At 64.7% G+C, this 17,018-nt stretch overlaps 1 protein-coding gene across 5 annotated transcripts; it reads right to left on the minus strand.

The window, feature by feature from the left end:
* Nucleotides 1–1,005: 1,005 nt before the first annotated feature.
* FXYD3 (FXYD domain containing ion transport regulator 3) lies at nucleotides 1,006–16,144 on the minus strand. Of its 5 annotated transcripts, XM_077841091.1 has the most exons (9): nucleotides 16,011–16,144; nucleotides 7,709–7,990; nucleotides 3,462–3,529; nucleotides 3,290–3,325; nucleotides 2,927–2,950; nucleotides 2,200–2,274; nucleotides 1,790–1,826; nucleotides 1,483–1,520; nucleotides 1,006–1,180 (listed from the first exon to the last, which is right to left on the minus strand). In XM_077841091.1, the coding sequence occupies exons 3-9, from the start codon at nucleotides 3,499–3,501 to the stop codon at nucleotides 1,161–1,163; spliced, it is 270 nt and encodes an 89-aa protein (XP_077697217.1). In that variant the 5' UTR covers nucleotides 3,502–3,529; nucleotides 7,709–7,990; nucleotides 16,011–16,144; the 3' UTR covers nucleotides 1,006–1,160. The 5 variants fall into 5 exon arrangements, with proteins under 5 accessions (XP_077697217.1, XP_077697220.1, XP_077697218.1 ...); XM_077841094.1 differs by lacking the exon at nucleotides 7,709–7,990 and having other exon boundaries at nucleotides 3,290–3,322; XM_077841092.1 differs by lacking the exon at nucleotides 7,709–7,990.
* Between the last annotated feature and the right edge of the window lie 874 nt (nucleotides 16,145–17,018).

Raw genomic sequence — 17,018 nt, forward strand, 5'->3', positions numbered from 1 at the left:
GCTACAGCAGGCAGCTGGGCCAGGGGAGAGCAGGTTCCCTGCGGCCAGGGAGAAAGGATGGGCACAGGTGTTGCCTAACTACCCCCGGGGCAGGCCTGGCTCAACTGAGAGGGAAGCTGTGATGGCAGGGCAAGGGCAGTTTAACCCAGGCAGCCTGGGTTTAGGAGCCCCAGAGACAGGGTAGCCACTGTTTAGCCCTGGCTGCTGTGGGGCGTAGGGAGCTAGGCTCCCAAGAGCGCTGGTGACCAGCCCGTGGCACCCTGTCTAGCGGGACCCAGGCGAGCTAGCCAGGGCTGCAAGAAAAGGATGCTAGGGGGCAGGGAGGAGAGCCTTTGAGAGCTGGAAACCCCTCTCCCAACCCTGTCTTCCCCTGCGGCACAGTGGGATTGGACCCAGGGCTCCCCAGGGCCAGCGGTGTGCCCCGCCCACAGGGTTACATGGAGGGCAGAAGGGCTGGCTGCTTGGCACTGCCTGTGTGAGCAGCTGGCAAGGGCCCAGCTTGAAGCAGGAGTTGGCACAGAGCAGCTGAGTAGGGGCAGGATGCCTGTGGTTCATCCCATGCCCAGCCCGCAGACTGGGGGCAACTTGGGCCTTTCTTGGCCAGTAGTTAGGTGTGCACTGAGCGCAGGGCCTGGCCCCCAGGCTTCTGGCCAGCCCAGCCAGGGCTTCATCAAGAGTTCAGCCAATTCAACGCATTTTCATGGGACGCTGCAGGTTCCTCACACTCTGCTGGAACTAGGAGCTTTCCTGGGGTTCTCCTGCTGGTTTTCTGCCCCATAGCCACCGGGGCCTTCCCTACACCAGAGCCAGCGCCCCCTAGAGGGGGAGAGCCCACTTGTCCTACCTCCCTGCCCTGGGGCCAGATGGGAGCTGGCGCCCTCTAGAAGGGAAAGGCCCCTTGTCCCATTCCCTGCCCCCCCTCAAGTCAGCCAGTCCTGTCCCCCGCCAGGCTGGATGGAAGCTGGTGCCCCACAGCGGGGAAAGGCACCCATGACTTGCTCAGGGTTTCAAGCTCAGGAGACTTTTATTCCACAGCGTGGAAAGTTCAGTTAAAAAACTTCTCCCCCTCCCGCTTTCCTAGATGGGGAGGGTGGGGGGACGGGATGTCCCAGCAAGGAGCCAGCGCCCCGGGCGAGACCTGGCACCGGGACCATCCTGGTTCAGCAGTTACTGGTGCTGCCTGCGGAGAGATGGGGGTGGGGGAAAAAGAGGAACAGACCCGCTTACAAAGGAGCCATGGGAGCAGTCTGTGGAGCTGGGGGTGGGGAAAAACATGCAACCCACTAGCCCCACATAGGGCCCCCTCCCCTCTGCAGCCTGAGAGGTCTCTCCCGCCAGCAGCCAGTAGGGGGCGACATAGGGAAGCAGAAGGAGGCCCACAAGGGTCAGGGTGACAAGTTTAGAGATCCCCTTCCCACCCCCCAGAATCCAATGCATCCCCCCTGGGCCAACCAGGAAAGGGAGAGGGGTTGGGGGACTTACCAGGGGTGATGAGGTGCAGGGGCTCATTTGGTCGCCGGCTGAGGAGGAAGAGAGGGGGTTATGGGCATTTGGAACGTTACCCCCCCCCCCCAACACCACGACCTCCCACTTCCCCAGCCATGACCCCTCCATGACCCTTCCACCCACACACCATGCCCCCTCCTCACTACCCCACCCCCACTGGTTCCCCCAATTCACACCACACACCCCCAGCAGAACCCCCTGCATCCCCAGCCACAGCATGACCCCACCTCTTCCAAAGTGTAGCATGACCCCCCCCTTGACCCCCCCAGACCCCACCCCCTACCTGGCTTTGCGGTTAAATTTGCATTTGCATTTTCCACCTAGGGAAAAAAAAAAGGGGGGGAGGGAGGGTTAGACACAAACCTGGTGGGGGAGAAGCAGTGATCCCCTCCACCCAGGAACAGCTGCCCCCCATCACTGCCCCCCCCCACCGCTAGTGACAGATGCTCAGTGCAGACAATCCCCAATTTCCTCAGGTGCCAGAACATCCCCACCCCACCTCCACCCTCCTGCTGCCGAGACACCCCTAGGGCACAGGGACACCCCCCTCCCCATCACCCCATGGACACTGGGACACTGTCCCAGTTCTGAGGCCCCCCCACTACCTTCCTAGGGCCCTGGGACACCCCCAGCCAACCCTCACCTGCTGGGTGCTGAGACCCCCTCCCCAGTCCCTGCCCCCACCCCACTCACTGAGCAGCACGACAATCCCCAGGGTGCAGAGAACGGCGGCGGCGATCAGCCCCCCGACCCGCAGGCGGTGCCAGTCTGGGGGAAGAAGAGCCATAAGAACCTGGCCTACGGGGACCCCTAAATCATCTCCCTCTGCTGCAGAGGGGCAGCTCAGATATACCCCCACCCCCATGCTCCCAGATCCACCCCCAGAACCCCTCACCCAACACCACATTCCCCGAACCCCCCATCCCCCTGCCCAACACCACATCCCCACAAATCCCCCTACCCAACACCATGTCCCCCAACCCCCCCATGAAATCCCCCTACCCAATCATGTCCCCTGAATCCCCACCAAATCCCCCCCAAATCCTTCCACTTGACACCACATCCCTCAAATCCCTCCATCCCCCTGCCCCCCAATTCCTCCCCGCCCAACACCACATCCCCTGAATCCCTCCCATCCCTGACTCCCCTATCCTCCCACACCCAGAACCCCCAACTAGATCCCCAAATCCCTCCACTCCCCCACCCTCTTCCCCCCATCCAATCCATCCTCCCTCCCTCCCTCCCCCACCCCTTGGTCCAGTGAGGGCTCTCCACAGCCCATCCCAGGCTACTTCCCAGCTCCCCATGAGAGGGCAGGAGACTGGCCTGGCTAGTCCAGCCCCTCCCTGTGCCAGGCTCAGCTGGCGGGGTCCTGCCCCGGGAGATGCCAGTGGAGAGAGATGGCAGGAGCAGCACTTACCATAAAAGAAGGGGCTTGCTGGATCTGGCATAGGGCAGAAACGAAAGAGTTAGGGTCATGAGGCCAGGACTCCTGGGTTCTACCCCCAGCTCTGGCAGGGGCGTGGGGTCTCCACTGGGTTAGAGCAGGAGTGGGGGCTTGGAGTCAGGACTCCTGGGTTCCTTGGACCAATCCAGGCTGGTATCCTTCCCCCAGCTGCTCCATTTTCCTTAGGCCTCTACCGTTCCCACCCCATCAGAGGAGTGACAGCCCAGGCTTAAATGCCCCCGCCACCCTACCCCCAGTGAGTCCCCTCTGCTCCCTCCCACCTCCCAGGGCAGCTCAGGACCATGCTGGCAGCAGGAGAGCAGAGGGTGAACTCACCCATAGGGTGTTCAGCCTTCAGGGCAGGAAACGCTGCTGAAAGAGAAAATAGCATTGGACTCCCAGCAGGGGGCGCTGTGGGGAGCAGGGCAGGAGAGCTGGCAGAGGGGGAGCTCCTGGCTACTCCAGCCCCAGCCTCTTCCAGCAGGGGGCGCTGTGGGGAGCTTCTCACCTGCCAAGAGCAGCAGGAGGCCGGTGGTCACTGGCTGCATCCTGGAACCGCGTCTGGGGGGCAGGTCCCTACACAAAGGGGCAGGGCAGTTAGAGCTGAGAAGGGGCCAGCACCAGGACTCCTGGGTCCCCCCCAAACCTCACTCCCCAACGTTAAACCAACATCTGCCTGGGCCCCCGTGTCACATTTCCCACCCCCTCCCCTAACCACCAGCCAGCCCCGCCCTGGGGCCGGATCAGAGCTGGTGCCCCCTAGCGGTAAAAGGCCCCATTCCCCCCCACCCTGGGGCCAGATCAGAGTGGTGCCCCCTAGCGGTAAAAGGCCCCATTCCCCCCCACCCTGGGGCCGGATCAGAGCTGGTGCCCCCTAGCGGTAAAAGGCCCCATTCCCCCCCACCCTGGGGCCGGATCAGAGTGGTGCCCCCTAGCAGTAAAAGGCCCCATTGCCTCCTGCCCCCCGCCAGCTAGCCCCCACCCTGGGGCTGGATCAGAGCGGTGCCCCCTAGACATGAAGGCTTCTTCTGTCAGTTGAGGGCGCTCGCTCTCTCCCCAGCTGGGGCCGTGGGTTCGTAACCGGCGAGGTCAGTCAGCCGAGCGCGCAGAGCCCTGCCTGGGACCCCACCTCGCAGCCGGGACCCCCAGAGAATGGCCTGGAGATGCGGTATCCTAGCAACCAGGAGGCCCAGCCCAGCTTGGCAGGCAGCTGGCTCTGGCCAGTGGGAGGACAAAGGGCTGCGGGGTCCGGAGAGAGGACCCCAGTGACCTGACCAGCCGGTTGCAGCCAGAGGGGAACAAAGGACGGAAGAGAGAGGGGCCCAGTGCCCCGTTTACCTGCGACGGAGGACAAAGGACAGGAGCCGAGCTGTTGGGGAAGGGGATATAGGATGGTCGGCGGGAAGGAGGGGGCTGCTGGACTGGCGAGGGAGCAGGCAGAGCCCCCCTGGATGCAGGAGAGACCTAGATGTGCTTTGCTGGGGGAGGCCAGGCCTGAGGCCCAGAGAGTTTCCTCTGCTGGGTTCAGATGCTCAATAAACCCTCCTGTGTTACGCTGGCTGGGAGTCCCTGCAGGCTAGAGACCGAGGCTGCTTTGCTCCCTCTGGGCATGGAGGCCCCGGGAGCCCAGAGCCAGTGGACTCCCTGAGGGGCCAATGCAACTGGCCAGAAACGGTCCACAAAGCGTGTGGGGTGGTGGGGAGCATAGCCAGGGCTGGATCAGGACTCCTGGGTTCTATCCCTGGCTCTGGGAGGGGAGTGGGGTTCAGTGGTTAGAGCTGAGGGTGGGAGGGGAGCCAGGACACCTGGGTTCCATCCTGGCTGTGCCACTGGCTTGCTGCACCTCTCTGGGTCAGCATCCTCCCCTTCTGCTCTGAGTGGCCCTTGGGCCAATTCCCCAGTGCTCAGATGGGGGAGTGGGGGCAACGCCAAGCCCGAGCAGCACCAGGGCACACATGCCCCCATCACAGCAGGGCAGGGGTCCAAAGGGTGGCACATGGTAGAAGATAGGCTAGGACTGGCAATGGGACAGGGAGCTCCTCCCCCAGCTCTGGAAAGGTGGGAGGGCCTCAGCCAGCTCAACAGGCTCCTCCCCACAAGCCAGGCACCCAGGGCCCCTTAGCCCTGCTCCCCCAGAGACTAGGCCACCCACCCAGCCCCCTCCAGGACAAGAGAGATGACATCCCTCAGCCAAGCCTTAACCCACCCCCTTCTCCCAAGGAGGTCATAGCAGCTGGAGGTCATAGCAGCTGGCAGAGCTGGAATGTCCTTAACTCCTCCCCGTCATCCTTAACCTTGCCCCCTCTCCTAGAGGTGCTATATTTGCTGGCAGAGCTGCAGCCAGGGTCAGGTCTGTACCATTGGGGTAAGGCGCAGAGGGGAGGGCCGGGGGGGGGTCACTCCAACACAGGAGACAGTCCGACACCCCTGAACCAGGCTGGGATTGAGCCCTGCCCCACCAGCATCACATGGCCAGGGTTCAGCTCTGCCCCCAGATGGAGAGTGCCCCCCGAAGGCAGGGCTGGGACACCTGGAGCCATTGAACTGCCCCGGTCAAGTCACCCCAGTAGGACATCCCAGGGACTCAAGCCCCAGATGCCCAGTCTGGGTGTCAGGATGGCCCCCAGCCCCCACCTAGCACTTCTCATCAGTAGGGCTCTGAGCAGGCCGATATCACGGTCTCCCAGTACAACTGAGGAAACTGAGGCACAGAGAAGGACCAGGACTCAATCCAAGCTACCCAGTAGGCCGCCCTGTCTCCAAGCGAGGGAGAACCCGCCCAGCCCAGCCCCACCCCAACCCTGAGGCCGTTGTGCCAAAGGTGAATTCCTCTCCCAGGAGCAAAGGGATCCCCTGGCTAGTCTGGATTTGTCTGGTTTCGTCAACCAGCTGTCAGCTCCCGCTCAGCCTGTGTCTGCTGGGCAGGGGGGCCGCTGCGCTCAGCTACCTCCCGCTCCTAGAGCCAGCTGGGGCTGTGGGAGCGGCAGGGAGCTGCCAGGATTCCCCGGGGGCGGATTCCAGGGTTAGGGTGTCTCCCTAGCCTGAGGCCTCAGAGCTGGCTGATCCCGCTGCACAGGGAGCCAGGCCAGGGTGTGGCCCATAGAAACCCACCTCCCAGGGTCCCCTCTTTCTGCCCTGCCCCAGAGGCGCCTGGGGCAGCAAAGGGTCCAGCCCACCACAGCTCTGCCCTGGGGAGGGGAGGGAGCTGGCTGGGTGCCCGGAGTCCTGGGTTCTTTCCCTGGCCTGGGGAGGAGAGTGGGGTCTAGGGATTAGACCAGGACGCCTGGGTTCTTTCCCTGGCTTGGGGAGGAGAGTGGGGTCTAGGGGTTAGACCAGGGGAGCTTGGAGCCAGGACGCCTGGGTTCTCTCCCCATTGCTGGCAGGAGCTGGTAGGCTGAGGGTGCAGCACGGCTCAGGCTAATCGTGTTTCTAGGCAACCCCCTAGAGCAGTAACCCCTTAGTCCCCAGCTGGGGCAGGATTAATAATTCCAGTAACAATCCCAGTGAACCAGGCCTGCCTCAGGTCATTTTCACATTGCAGTGCAACCCCCTCAGCCAGCACCAGGCATCGCTACCCCAGTGCCAGGCACCTGCCCACCGGGACCTCAGAGCTCTAGAACCTCAGTGCTGAGCTGGCCACCCAGAACAGCCATTGACACGGGGCAGGGGCAGCCCTGGCCCCCAGGATCTTTGAGGACGTAATGGGAAATACTGCACCCTCTCCATAATGGGAAATACTGCACCCTCTCCAGGCCCCGCACAGACCCCTTCCCCGCCCCACAGATCAGGGCCCCCCCCTCCCCTCCCCTCCCCTCCCGGCACTGCACAGACCCCCCCACAACCCAGCATCCCTCCTGTAGCATTTTAACTTGTAGAGGGCAGATCATAGAATCTCAGGGTTGGAAGGGACCTCAGGAGGTCATCTAGTCCAACCCCCTGCTCAAAGCAAGACCGATCCCCAACTAAAGCATCCCAGCCAGGGCTTTGTCAAGCCTGACCTTAAAAACTTCTAAGGAAGGAGATTCCACCACCTCCCTAGGCAACGCATTCCAGTGTTTCACCACCCTCCTAGTGAAAAAGTTTTTCCTAATATCCAACCTAAACCTCCCCCACTGCAACTTGAGACCATTACTCCTTGTTCTGTCATCTCCTACCACTGAGAACAGTCTAGATCCATCCTCTTAGGAACCCCCTTTCAGGTAGTTGAAAGCAGCTATCAAATCCCCCCTCACTCTTCTCTTCCGCAGACTAAACAATCCCAGTTCCCTCAGCCTCTCCTCAAAACTCATGTGTTCCAGTCCCCTAATCATTTTTGTTGCCCTCCGCTGGACTCTTTCTAATTTTTCCACATCCTTCTTGTAGTGTGGGGCCCAAAACTGGACACAGTACTCCAGATGAGGCCTCACCAGTGTCAAATAGAGGGGAACGATCACGTCCCTTGATCTGCTGGCAATGCCCCTACTTATACATCCCAAAATGCCATTGGCCTTCTTGGCCTTATCCTCCCCACTTTACAGATGGGGAAACTGAGGCACAGAGCAAGGCCAGCCTGGGGTGCCAGCAGCCAAGTCAGGAATAGAAGCCAGGCGCTCAGCACATTCACCCCGGCGCTCAGCACATTCACCCCAATACCCACTCCCAGGGCAACCTGCCCCACACCCAGACAATCTGCCACCAGCAGCCCAGCAACAGGCTGCAGCTCCACACTAGGGCCAGGATCCCCCAGCCCAGTAAGGGCAGTACCAGGTGACTTACCCAGGGCAGAGCAGCAACAGCAGCTAGGCAGGGACAATACAGCTCAGCCCTCTCCTGGCTCAGCTGGTTAAGTAGGGCAGGGTCCAGACCACACCCAGGCAGGTGGAGACAGGTCTGGCTGCCTGGGCTCCAAGGTGGGGGAGGGTTGAGCCTAGATCCTCCACCTCAGCCAGTCAGGAGCTGATCCAGGCACCGCAGCAGGGATCGGGCAGCCCCTCGGGGGCCGGGCACCATGGAGACGAGTTTGGAGGTCTCTGTGTGGTCCCCTCTTGTGTTTCAGTGCTGCAAAGTGTCAGAGTGGGAGCCAGGACTCTTGGGTTCTCTCCCCAGCTCTGTGAGGGGAGTGGGGTCTGGTGGGTTAGAGCAGGCAGGCTGGGAGTCAGGACTCCTGGGTTCTTGCCCTGCCTCTGTGAGGGGAGTGGGGTTGGGGGGCCCTGAGTTCCTGGGTGGTTGTGGGTAATAGAATTGCAGGATTATGCAGCATGCTAGAAGTCAACATTCAATGAGGGATTCCTGGGCTAGCAATGGCTGCAGGTTGAGAGTGAGGAGTGCAGGCAGGACAGGCTGGGCCGGCAGGGGCTGTGGGTCGGGAGTGAGGGGCACCAGCAGGGCTGGGCCGGTGGGGCTGTGGGGTGGGAGTGAGAGGGGCAGGCAGGACTGGGTCGGTGGGGCCGGAGTGAGGGGGGCTGTCAGGGCTCTGGGGCAAAAGTGAGGGGGCTGGTGGGACTGGGCCAGTAGGGGCTGCAGGTCGGGAGTGAGGGGCACCGGCAGGGAGCCCAGGGCCGGGAGCAGGTCCTAGTTGTCTGTGTGTTCAGGACATTCCCTCCCAGCTCTGTATTTGCCGTTCCCAGATGCGGACGTTGCCCAGCAGCGAGAGCCCTGGCACAGCCTGGCCCCTGGAGATAAAGCGGGAGGGCAGGTTGTGACGATGTGAGGCAGCAGGGAGGGGGGAGCGTTGACCTGGGAATGTGCCCTAGGGATGGGAGACCTGAGAGCCTGTCACCTGAGCCAGGAGGGGGAGGGGGAGGTGACACCTCTGCCCAGGAAACTGCACAGAGGCTGCAGAAGGGAACCTGCTGGGGGGTTTAGTTTCAGTTTGGGGCTGGGTGGTGGAACACAGGGAACCCCAGGCCTGGGGTCTAAGCTCCCTGCTCCCCCAGAAGAACTTGACTGAGGGATCCTGGTTGTACCCACAAGCTCTGTTTGAGACTATGTCCCAGTTGTCCAATAAACCTTCCGTTTTACTGGCTGGCTGAGGGTCTCAGTGAATCCCAGGAAGAGGGGTGCAGGGCCTGGACTCCCCCACACTCCGTGACACCGGTGCTGCAGCTGATGCTGGGAAAGGTTAAAGAACCGGTGATGGGCACCTCCAGCCCTGCCATGGGGGTGCCAGCAGCAGGACTGGGGACCTCCATTCACTTTAACAGCGAGACCTGGTGTGGGCAGGATGGATCATCAGCTGGGAGCCAAGGCTCCTGGGTTCTCTCCCCAGTTCAGGGCGGGGAGCTGGGGTCTCGTCATAGGTGCTGGAACTAGGGATGCGGGGGATGCTGCAGCACCCCGTCTTGAAGTGGTTTCCGTATTATACAGGTTTACAGTTTGGTTCAATGGCTCTCAGCACCCCCATGATAAAAATTGTTCCAGCACCCTTGGACCTCATCGTTAGATCTCATAGGTCCTGGCTCTAAACATGAGAGCCCAACTCCCCTTCCACAGCTGGCAGGAGAACCCGGGCTCAGCAGGGGGCGCTGTGCTGCAGGGAGCGGGGCAGGGGCTCAGCAGGGGGCGCTGTGCTGCAGGGAGCGGGGCAGGGGCTCAGCAGGGGGCGCTGGGCTGCAGGGAGCAGGGCAGGGGGTCAGTAGGGGGCGCTGGGCTGCAGGGAGCAGGGGGCTCAGCAGGGGGCTGTGATGAAGCAGGGGCTTTTCTTGTTGTTTTCAATGGTTTGCATGCAGAGGGGGTGGGACTCAGTTTCCCTGGGTGTTACTGGTTTAACGAGGTGGTGGGGGAGGGGGGTTGTTGTTACAGAGGGCCAGCGAGCAGCCTGGAGAATGGACACCCCAGCGACTGGTGACTGGGAGGCCCAGCTCGGGAGTCACCAGTTCCGGTTCTGGCCAGTGGGAGGACAATGGGCTGCGGAGAGAGGACCCCGGTGACCTGACCAGCCGGTTCCAGCCAGAGGGGAACAAAGGACGGATGAGAGCAAAGGAGGCCCAGGTGACCCTGTTTACCTGGAGAAAAGACAATGGACAGAGGTGGGGCTTGGGGCAGGTGATATCAGATGCCCAGTGGGGAAGCAGGGGGGCTCGGGACTGGAGAGAGGGAGCAGGCAGAGCCCCCCTGGATGCAGGGGAGACCCCTAGATGTGCTTTGCTGGGGGAGGCCAGGCCTGAGGTCCTGAGAGTTTCCTGTGCTGGGTTCAGATGCTCAATAAACTCTCCTGTGTTACGCTGGCTGAGAGTCGCTCTGGTCTGGAGAACAGGGTGCATTATTCCCTCTGGGAGTGGGTGGTCCCAGGGGTCCAGAGCGAGTGGACTCCCTGAGGGGCCCACGGCGAGAGACAAGCGTGCTAAGGCTCAGAGAGGTGCAGTCCCAGGGGCCGGAGGAGCTTAACCCCCAAGAGAGAGTGGACCCCCGAGAAGGGCTGTCGCACTGAAGGGGGTTCTCCCCAGGGACTGCACGGGCCAAAAGTGGGCATGACCTAGGAGTCCGTGACAGGGGCGCTGTGCTGCAGGGAGCAGGGTGGGGGGCTCAGCCATGAGCGCTGTGCTTTGGGGGCTCAGTAAGGGGCACTGTGCTATGGGGACACTGAAGATGGATTGTCCCAGGCAGTGTATTTGTGTCACGTCTAAACTGCAGCTTGTGCAAATCCCCATCAGCTGCAGCTGGATTCCTCACTTCCTGCCCTGAACTTTTGCGGCATTATTTGCAGCTGTTCCCCAGCTGCTCCACGCAGCTCAGCACCGGGCACGCCGTCCCTGCCCATGCAGCCATTCAGTGGATGCTGCTGGCCAGTCTCTGCCCCTCCTCACCGGCTCTTGGCTGCCTGTTCAAGGCGCCTTTGCTGCGGGGGGAGTGGGGCTGGTGCCAGTCCCTTGGGGAAGCACAATGGGGCTTGCGTGGTGCCCGGGCAGGAATTTGGGGCACACTGCCAGCCCTGGCTGTCCTGCCTGGCTCTGCACTGTGGGAACCGCTCAACAGTGAAAGGCAGAGGCCTGGGGTGGGTGGTCCTGCCCTGACAGCTCCCCACAGCCCCCTGCAGGGAGATCAGAGGAGACCCGCCCCAGGCACCACCACCCCCGCTGCGGGGGGCAGCAGCTGTGCTGGGCCTTCGCCCCCCCCCCCACACTTGGGGCCTGGATACCCCAGGATTGACTTTCACCTCTCAGTTGCTTCCTTTCCCCAACTTACTGTAAAACCAGGAGCAGCACAGACCCTCAGACCCGCTTCTGGCCATCTGCCTGGCTGTCTGCACTCCCTTGAGGTGCCAGGCAGAGCTGGGGGGAGGGGGAAGCCCAGGGCTGGGCTAGCAGGGGGCTGCGGGTCAGCACTGGGAGCACCAGGTGGAGCTGGGGGGGCAGGGCTGGGCTAGTAGGGGGCTGTAGGTCAGCACTGGGGGCACCAGGCGGAGCTGGGGGGCGCAGGGCTGGGCTAGCAGGGGGCTGTGGGTCAGCAGCGGGGGCACCAGGCGGAGCTGGGCTGGGGCAGGTCTGGGCTAGCAGGGGGCTGCGGGTCAGCACTGGGGGCACCAAGCGGAGCTGGGGGGGGGGCAGGGCTGAGCTAGCAGGGGGCTGTGGGTCAGCAGTGGGGGCACCAGGCGGAGCTGGGCGGGGGCAGGGCTGGGCTAGCAGGGGGCTGCGGGTCAGCACTGGGGCACCAAGCGGAGCTGGGGGGGGGGGCAGGGTTAGCAGGGGCCTGGGCTGTGGGGGAAGGGGGGCAGGGGCCCTGCGGGGGGCTGGGCTGTGGGGGAAGGGGGGCAGTGGGGAATCCTGGCTCCCATGGCTGCTGCCCTGTCCCCATCCCAGGCACACGCTGGTTTCCGCTGACCCCGGCCCCATGGGGCTCCCCCGGCCCAGCCGCGCACAGAGGCCCATTGTCCAGCGCTGGCGGCCACACAAGGCTCCATTGAAAGCCAGGCCTGGGGGGGAGGGGAGGGTCCGGCCCAGGCTTTGTTCTGCCTCCACAGGAAATTCTGGGAGCCGATGATAAAACCTGGCAACAATGTGGGGCCCCTCCCTGCCCCGGGACCTGCCTGCCCCACACAGAGCCACCAGCCCCAAGGAGAACAGGCCAGGGTGGGGACTGGCTGGCTCGGGGTGGAGGAGGGGGAAATGGGGGCACGGGGCCTTTCCCCTCTAGGGGGCGCCGGCTCCGATCCAGTCCCAGGGCAGGGACTGGCTGGCTCGGGGTGGAGGAGGGGGAAATGGGGCATGGGGCCTTTCCCCTCTAGGGGGCGCTGGCTCAGGGACAGGGCCCATGATTTTGCTCTGAGCTCAGTGAGTCTCTGCCCGGCTCCCTGCAGAGTGGGTCCCCTGTTAACAGTCACAGGTTCATGGGGAGCAGCTCTCCCTTCCCTCACCCCACCCCCCCTCGAGGGGACCCTCCAGGGCAGAGCTGGGGCAGATCGTGTGGGAGCAACTCACCCACTCCTTCGGCTCTGCTCTCTGAGCCCCAGCCACCCCCTGGCAACAGGATGTGGCAGCCACTTAGGTCTCGAGAGGGTGGCGGACACATGGAGGGGAGTGGGGTCTAGTGGTTCGAGTGGGGGGGGCTGGGAGTCAGGACTCCAGGGTTCTGTCCTTTCAGTTCTGTGTGACCTGTGAGACCCTCCCGTCTCATGCCTCAGTTCCCCAGTACTTTGGGGTCCCGTGACTCCCGCTGTCTCCGGGTCACGCTGGGGGGACGCTGTGCAGGCAGCTCTGAGCACAGGACGTGGCAGAGGGGAGGTGCCCAGCCCAGCCCTGAACCTGGAGTGCCGCCATTCAGAGCCCAGTGCCCACCCGTGGGCCCAGCTGGGAGGCCAGGGCACCCGGAGTTCAATGGTCGGGCTGTGTGCTGCCCCCTGCCCTTTACCCCCCCTGTGACCGCTCTGGGGGCAGCTCGTGGCATTCCTGGCATGTGGGTATTGCACAGGAACGGGGGAGCTGGTGGTGTCCAAAGCAGGGGGGTTGAGAGCCAGGATTCCTGGGTTCTATCCCCAGCTCAGAGAGGAGAGTGGGGGTCTAGTGGCTTAGAGAGGGGGAGGGGTGTGAATTCTCTTCCCACCACAGGCATGGACTCAATGTCATATTGGGCAAATCTTAGCCCCTTCATGCCTCAGTTTCCCTTTCTGTTCTATGGGGCGAGTGATTCCCCTCCTAGCTGACCTGAATTAACATCTATAAAATGTGTTCAGCTCCCACCATGCAGAGGGGTAGGGTCAGAACTGGGGCATGGGCATGGCAGGGCACTGTGTCTGGGCATGGGGGAAGCCCAAGGCTGGGATAGCAGGGTTTGTGGGACACTGAGAGAGCTGGGGGCGGGGGGAGGCGCTGCAGGTCAGGAGCACGGCTCTGTGCGTGGGGGGCTGCGGGTCGGGAGTGAGGGGCACCAGCACGGCTCTGTGCGTGGGGGGCTGCGGGTCGGGAGTGAGGGGCACCAGCACGGCTCTGTGCATGGGGGGCTGCGGGTCGGGAGTGAGGGGCACCAGCACGGCTCTGTGCGTGGGGGGCTGCGGGTCGGGAGTTAGGGGCACCAGCACGGCTCTGTGGGTTGGTGGGGGGGGCTGCGGGTCGGGAGTGAGGGGCACCAGCACGGCTCTGTGGGTGCGGGGGGGCTGCGGGTCGGGAGTGAGGGGCACCAGCGCGGCTCTGTGGGTTGGTGGGGGGCTGCGGGTCGGGAGTGAGGGGGCACCAGCGCGGCTCTGTGGGTTGGTGGGGGCTGCGGGTCGGGAGTGAGGGGCACCAGCACGGCTCTGTGGGTGCGGGGGGGCTGCGGGTCGGGAGTGAGGGGCACCCAGCGCGGCTCTGTGGGTTGGTGGGGGTTGCGGGTCGGGAGTGAGGGGCACCAGCACGGCTCTGTGGGTGCGGGGGGGCTGCGGGTCGGGAGTGAGGGGCACCAGCGCGGCTCTGTGGGTTGGTGGGGGGGCTGCGGGTCGGGAGTGAGGGGGCACCAGCACAGCTCTGTGGGTTGTTGGGGGCTGCGGGTCGGGAGTGAGGGGCACCAGCACGGCTCTGTGGGTTGTTGGGGGCTGCGAGTCGGGAGTGAGGGGCACCAGCACGGCTCTGTGGGTTGGTGGGGGGGCTGCAGGTCGGGAGTGAGGGGCACCATCGCGGCTCTGTGGGTTGGTGGGGGCTGCGGGTCGGGAGTGAGGGGCACCAGCACGGCTCTGTGGGTTGGTGGGGGGGCTGCGGGTCGGGAGTGAGGGGCACCAGCACGGCTCTGTGGGTGCGGGGCTGCGGGTCGGGAGTGAGGGGCACCAGCACAGCTCTGTGGGTGGGGGGCTGCGGGTCGGGAGTGAGGGGGCACCAGCACGGCTCTGTGGGTTGGTGGGGGCTGCGGGTCGGGAGTGAGGGGCACCAGCACGGCTCTGTGGGTTGGTGGGGGCTGCGGGTCGGGAGTGAGGGGCACCAGCACGGCTCTGTGGGTGCGGGGGCTGTGGGTCGGGAGTGAGGGGCACCATCGCGGCTCTGTGGGTTGGTGGGGGGCTGCGGGTCGGGAGTGAGGGGCACCATCGCGGCTCTGTGGGTTGGTGGAGGCTGCGGGTCGGGAGTGAGGGGCACCAGCACGGCTCTGTGGGTTGGTGGGGGGGGCTGCGGGTCGGGAGTGAGGGGCACCAGCACGGCTCTGTGGGTGCGGGGCTGTGGGTCGGGAGTGAGGGGCACCAGCACGGCTCTGTGGGTGGGGGGCTGCGGGTCGGGAGTGAGGGGCACCAGCACGGCTCTGTGGGTTGGTGGGGGGGCTGCGGGTCGGGAGTGAGGGGCACCAGCACGGCTCTGTGGGTTTTGGGGGGCTGCGGGTCGGGAGTGAGGGGCACCAGCACGGCTCTGTGGGTGCGGGCTGTGGGTCGGGAGTGAGGGGCACCAGCACGGCTCTGTGGGTGGGGGGCTGCGGGTCGGGAGTGAGGGGCACCAGCACGGCTCTGTGGGTTTTGGGGGGCTGCGGGTCGGGAGTGAGGGGCACCAGCACGGCTCTGTGGGTTTTGGGGGGCTGTGGGTCGGGAGGTGAGGGGCACCAGCACGGCTCTGTGGGTGGGGGGCTGCGGGTCGGGAGTGAGGGGCACCAGCACGGCTCTGTGGGTTGTTGGGGGCTGCGAGTCGGGAGTGAGAGGCACCAGCACGGCTCTGTGGGTTGGTGGGGGGGCTGCAGGTCGGGAGTGAGGGGCACCAGCACGGCTCTGTGGGTTGGTGGGGGGGCTGCGGGTCGGGAGTGAGGGGCACCAGCACGGCTCTGTGGGTTTTGGGGGGCTGTGGGTCGGGAGTGAGGGGCACCAGCACGGCTCTGTGGGTGGGGGGCTGCGGGTCGGGAGTGAGGGGCACCAGCATGGCTCTGTGGGTTTTGGGGGCTGCGGGTCGGGAGTGAGGGGCACCAGCACGGCTCTGTGGGTTTTGGGGGGGCTGCAGGTCGGGAGTGAGGGGGCACCAGCACGGCTGTGCTTTCCCAGCACTGTCCCCTCGTTCCCAGCCGGCCTGGTTGCTGGGCGGGGGAGGGGGGCTGGTGGCGCTGGAGCTGTGGGGAGGGGCTGGGATCCTGGCCAGGGCTCGCTCAGGCTGGGGCAGGCAAGGGCACAACCCCCTGGCGAGCGGGGCCCACGGGCTGCCTTGGGGTCTGGGCATCAAGCCCTTCCCGGAGGGCACCGGGACAGCAGAGGCCCCAGTTGCCACCGGCGCCTGGGCCCGGGGGGCTGCACCAGAAAGTCTCCCCCCACCCCGGGGAACAAACAACGTGGCCTCCCCCCACCCCTGCTCGGCTCCCGCCGCCGCTGGTCCTGACACCGCCCCCGCCCCTCCCAGCTCGTGCTCCACGCCCCAGCACAGGCCGTGTCCCCCCCGCCTGTCCCGGCCTGAGCTCCGGGCTGGGCTCCGGGCCGGCTCCTGCCCACAGGCCTTGGGCGGAACGACACGCCGGCCCGGCCCCGGCCCATTTCCCCTTCCCTGGCCAAGGGGAGCTCGAGCAGGGCCAGGCCTGCCGCTGTGTCCCTGGGGCTGGGGGCTCCCGCACACCCCGCTTGTTCGGCAGGCGCTTAGCACAGGTGGGCGATTTGGGAGCCTGGGGACACGGGCACAGTTTGTTCTTGTAGGGCCCGCGATACGTGGCGAGGCTGCACCTGTTGGTCGCTGTAGGGCTCTGCAGCGGGGTTTGTTATTGCAGGGCTGCTGGCAGGTGCTGTGCTCGGCCAGGCTGCCCAGGCCGGTGCATTTCTTAGGGAGGGATTCCTGAGGCGGAGAGCTTGTCATTGTAGAGCTGCTGGGGGGCGGGTTTGTGTTGCCGGGGGAGGGGTTGGTTAGTGTGGGGCTGCTGGCGGGGGCGGGTTTGTGTCGCTGGGGGAGGGGTTGGTTAGTGTGGGGCTGCTGGCGGGGGCGGGTTTGTGTTGCCGGGGGAGGGGTTGGTTAGTGTGGAGCTGCTGGCGGGGGCGGGTTTGTGTTGCCGGGGGAGGGGTTTGTTAGTGTGGGGCTGCTGGCGGGGGCGGGTTTGTGTTGCTGGGGGAGGGGTTGGTTAGTGTGGGGCTGCTGGCGGGGGCGGGTTTGTGTAGCTGGGGGAGGGGTTTGTTAGTGTGGGGCTGCTGGCGGGGGCGGGTTTGTGTTGCCGGGGGAGGGGTTGGTTAGTGTGGGGCTGCTGGCGGGGGCGGGTTTGTTGTTGCCGGGGGAGGGGTTGGTTAGTGTGGGGCTGCTGGCGGGGGCGGGTTTGTGTAGCTGGGGGAGGGGTTTGTTAGTGTGGGGCTGCTGGCCGGGGCGGGTTTGTGTTGCCGGGGGAGGGGTTGGTTAGTGTGGGGCTGCTGGCGGGGGCGGGTTTGTGTTGCTGGGGGAGGGGTTTGTTAGTGTGGGGCTGCTGGCGGGGGCGGGTTTGTTGTTGCTGGGGGAGGGGTTTGTTAGTGTGGGGCTGCTGGCGGGGGCGGGTTTGTGTCGCTGGGGGAGGGGTTTGTTAGTGTGGGGCTACTGGCGGGGGCGGGTTTGTGTTGCTGGGGGAGGGGTTGGTTAGTGTGGGGCTGCTGGCGGGGGCGGGTTTGTGTAGCTGGGGGAGGGGTTTGTTAGTGTGGGGCTGCTGGGGGGGCGGGTTTGTGTTGCTGGGGGAGGGGTTTGTTAGTGTGGGGCTGCTGGCGGGGGCGGGTTTGTGT

This window comes from Eretmochelys imbricata, chromosome 24, assembly GCF_965152235.1.
Source record: "Eretmochelys imbricata isolate rEreImb1 chromosome 24, rEreImb1.hap1, whole genome shotgun sequence".
Lineage (NCBI taxonomy): Eukaryota > Metazoa > Chordata > Testudines > Cheloniidae > Eretmochelys > Eretmochelys imbricata.

Bases quoted from the DNA above. Each gene is read 5' to 3' on its own strand.
- FXYD3 (XM_077841092.1), bottom strand. From the start codon at position 3,501: ATGCAGCCAGTGACCACCGGCCTCCTGCTGCTCTTGGCAG. The intron at 3,326-3,461 runs GTGAGAAGCTCC...TTTCTCTTTCAG, and splicing joins CCTCCTGCTGCTCTTGGCAG to CAGCGTTTCCTGCCCTGAAG. The intron at 1,827-2,199 runs GTGAGTGGGGTG...TTTTTTCCCTAG, and splicing joins GGGGATTGTCGTGCTGCTCA to GTGGAAAATGCAAATGCAAA.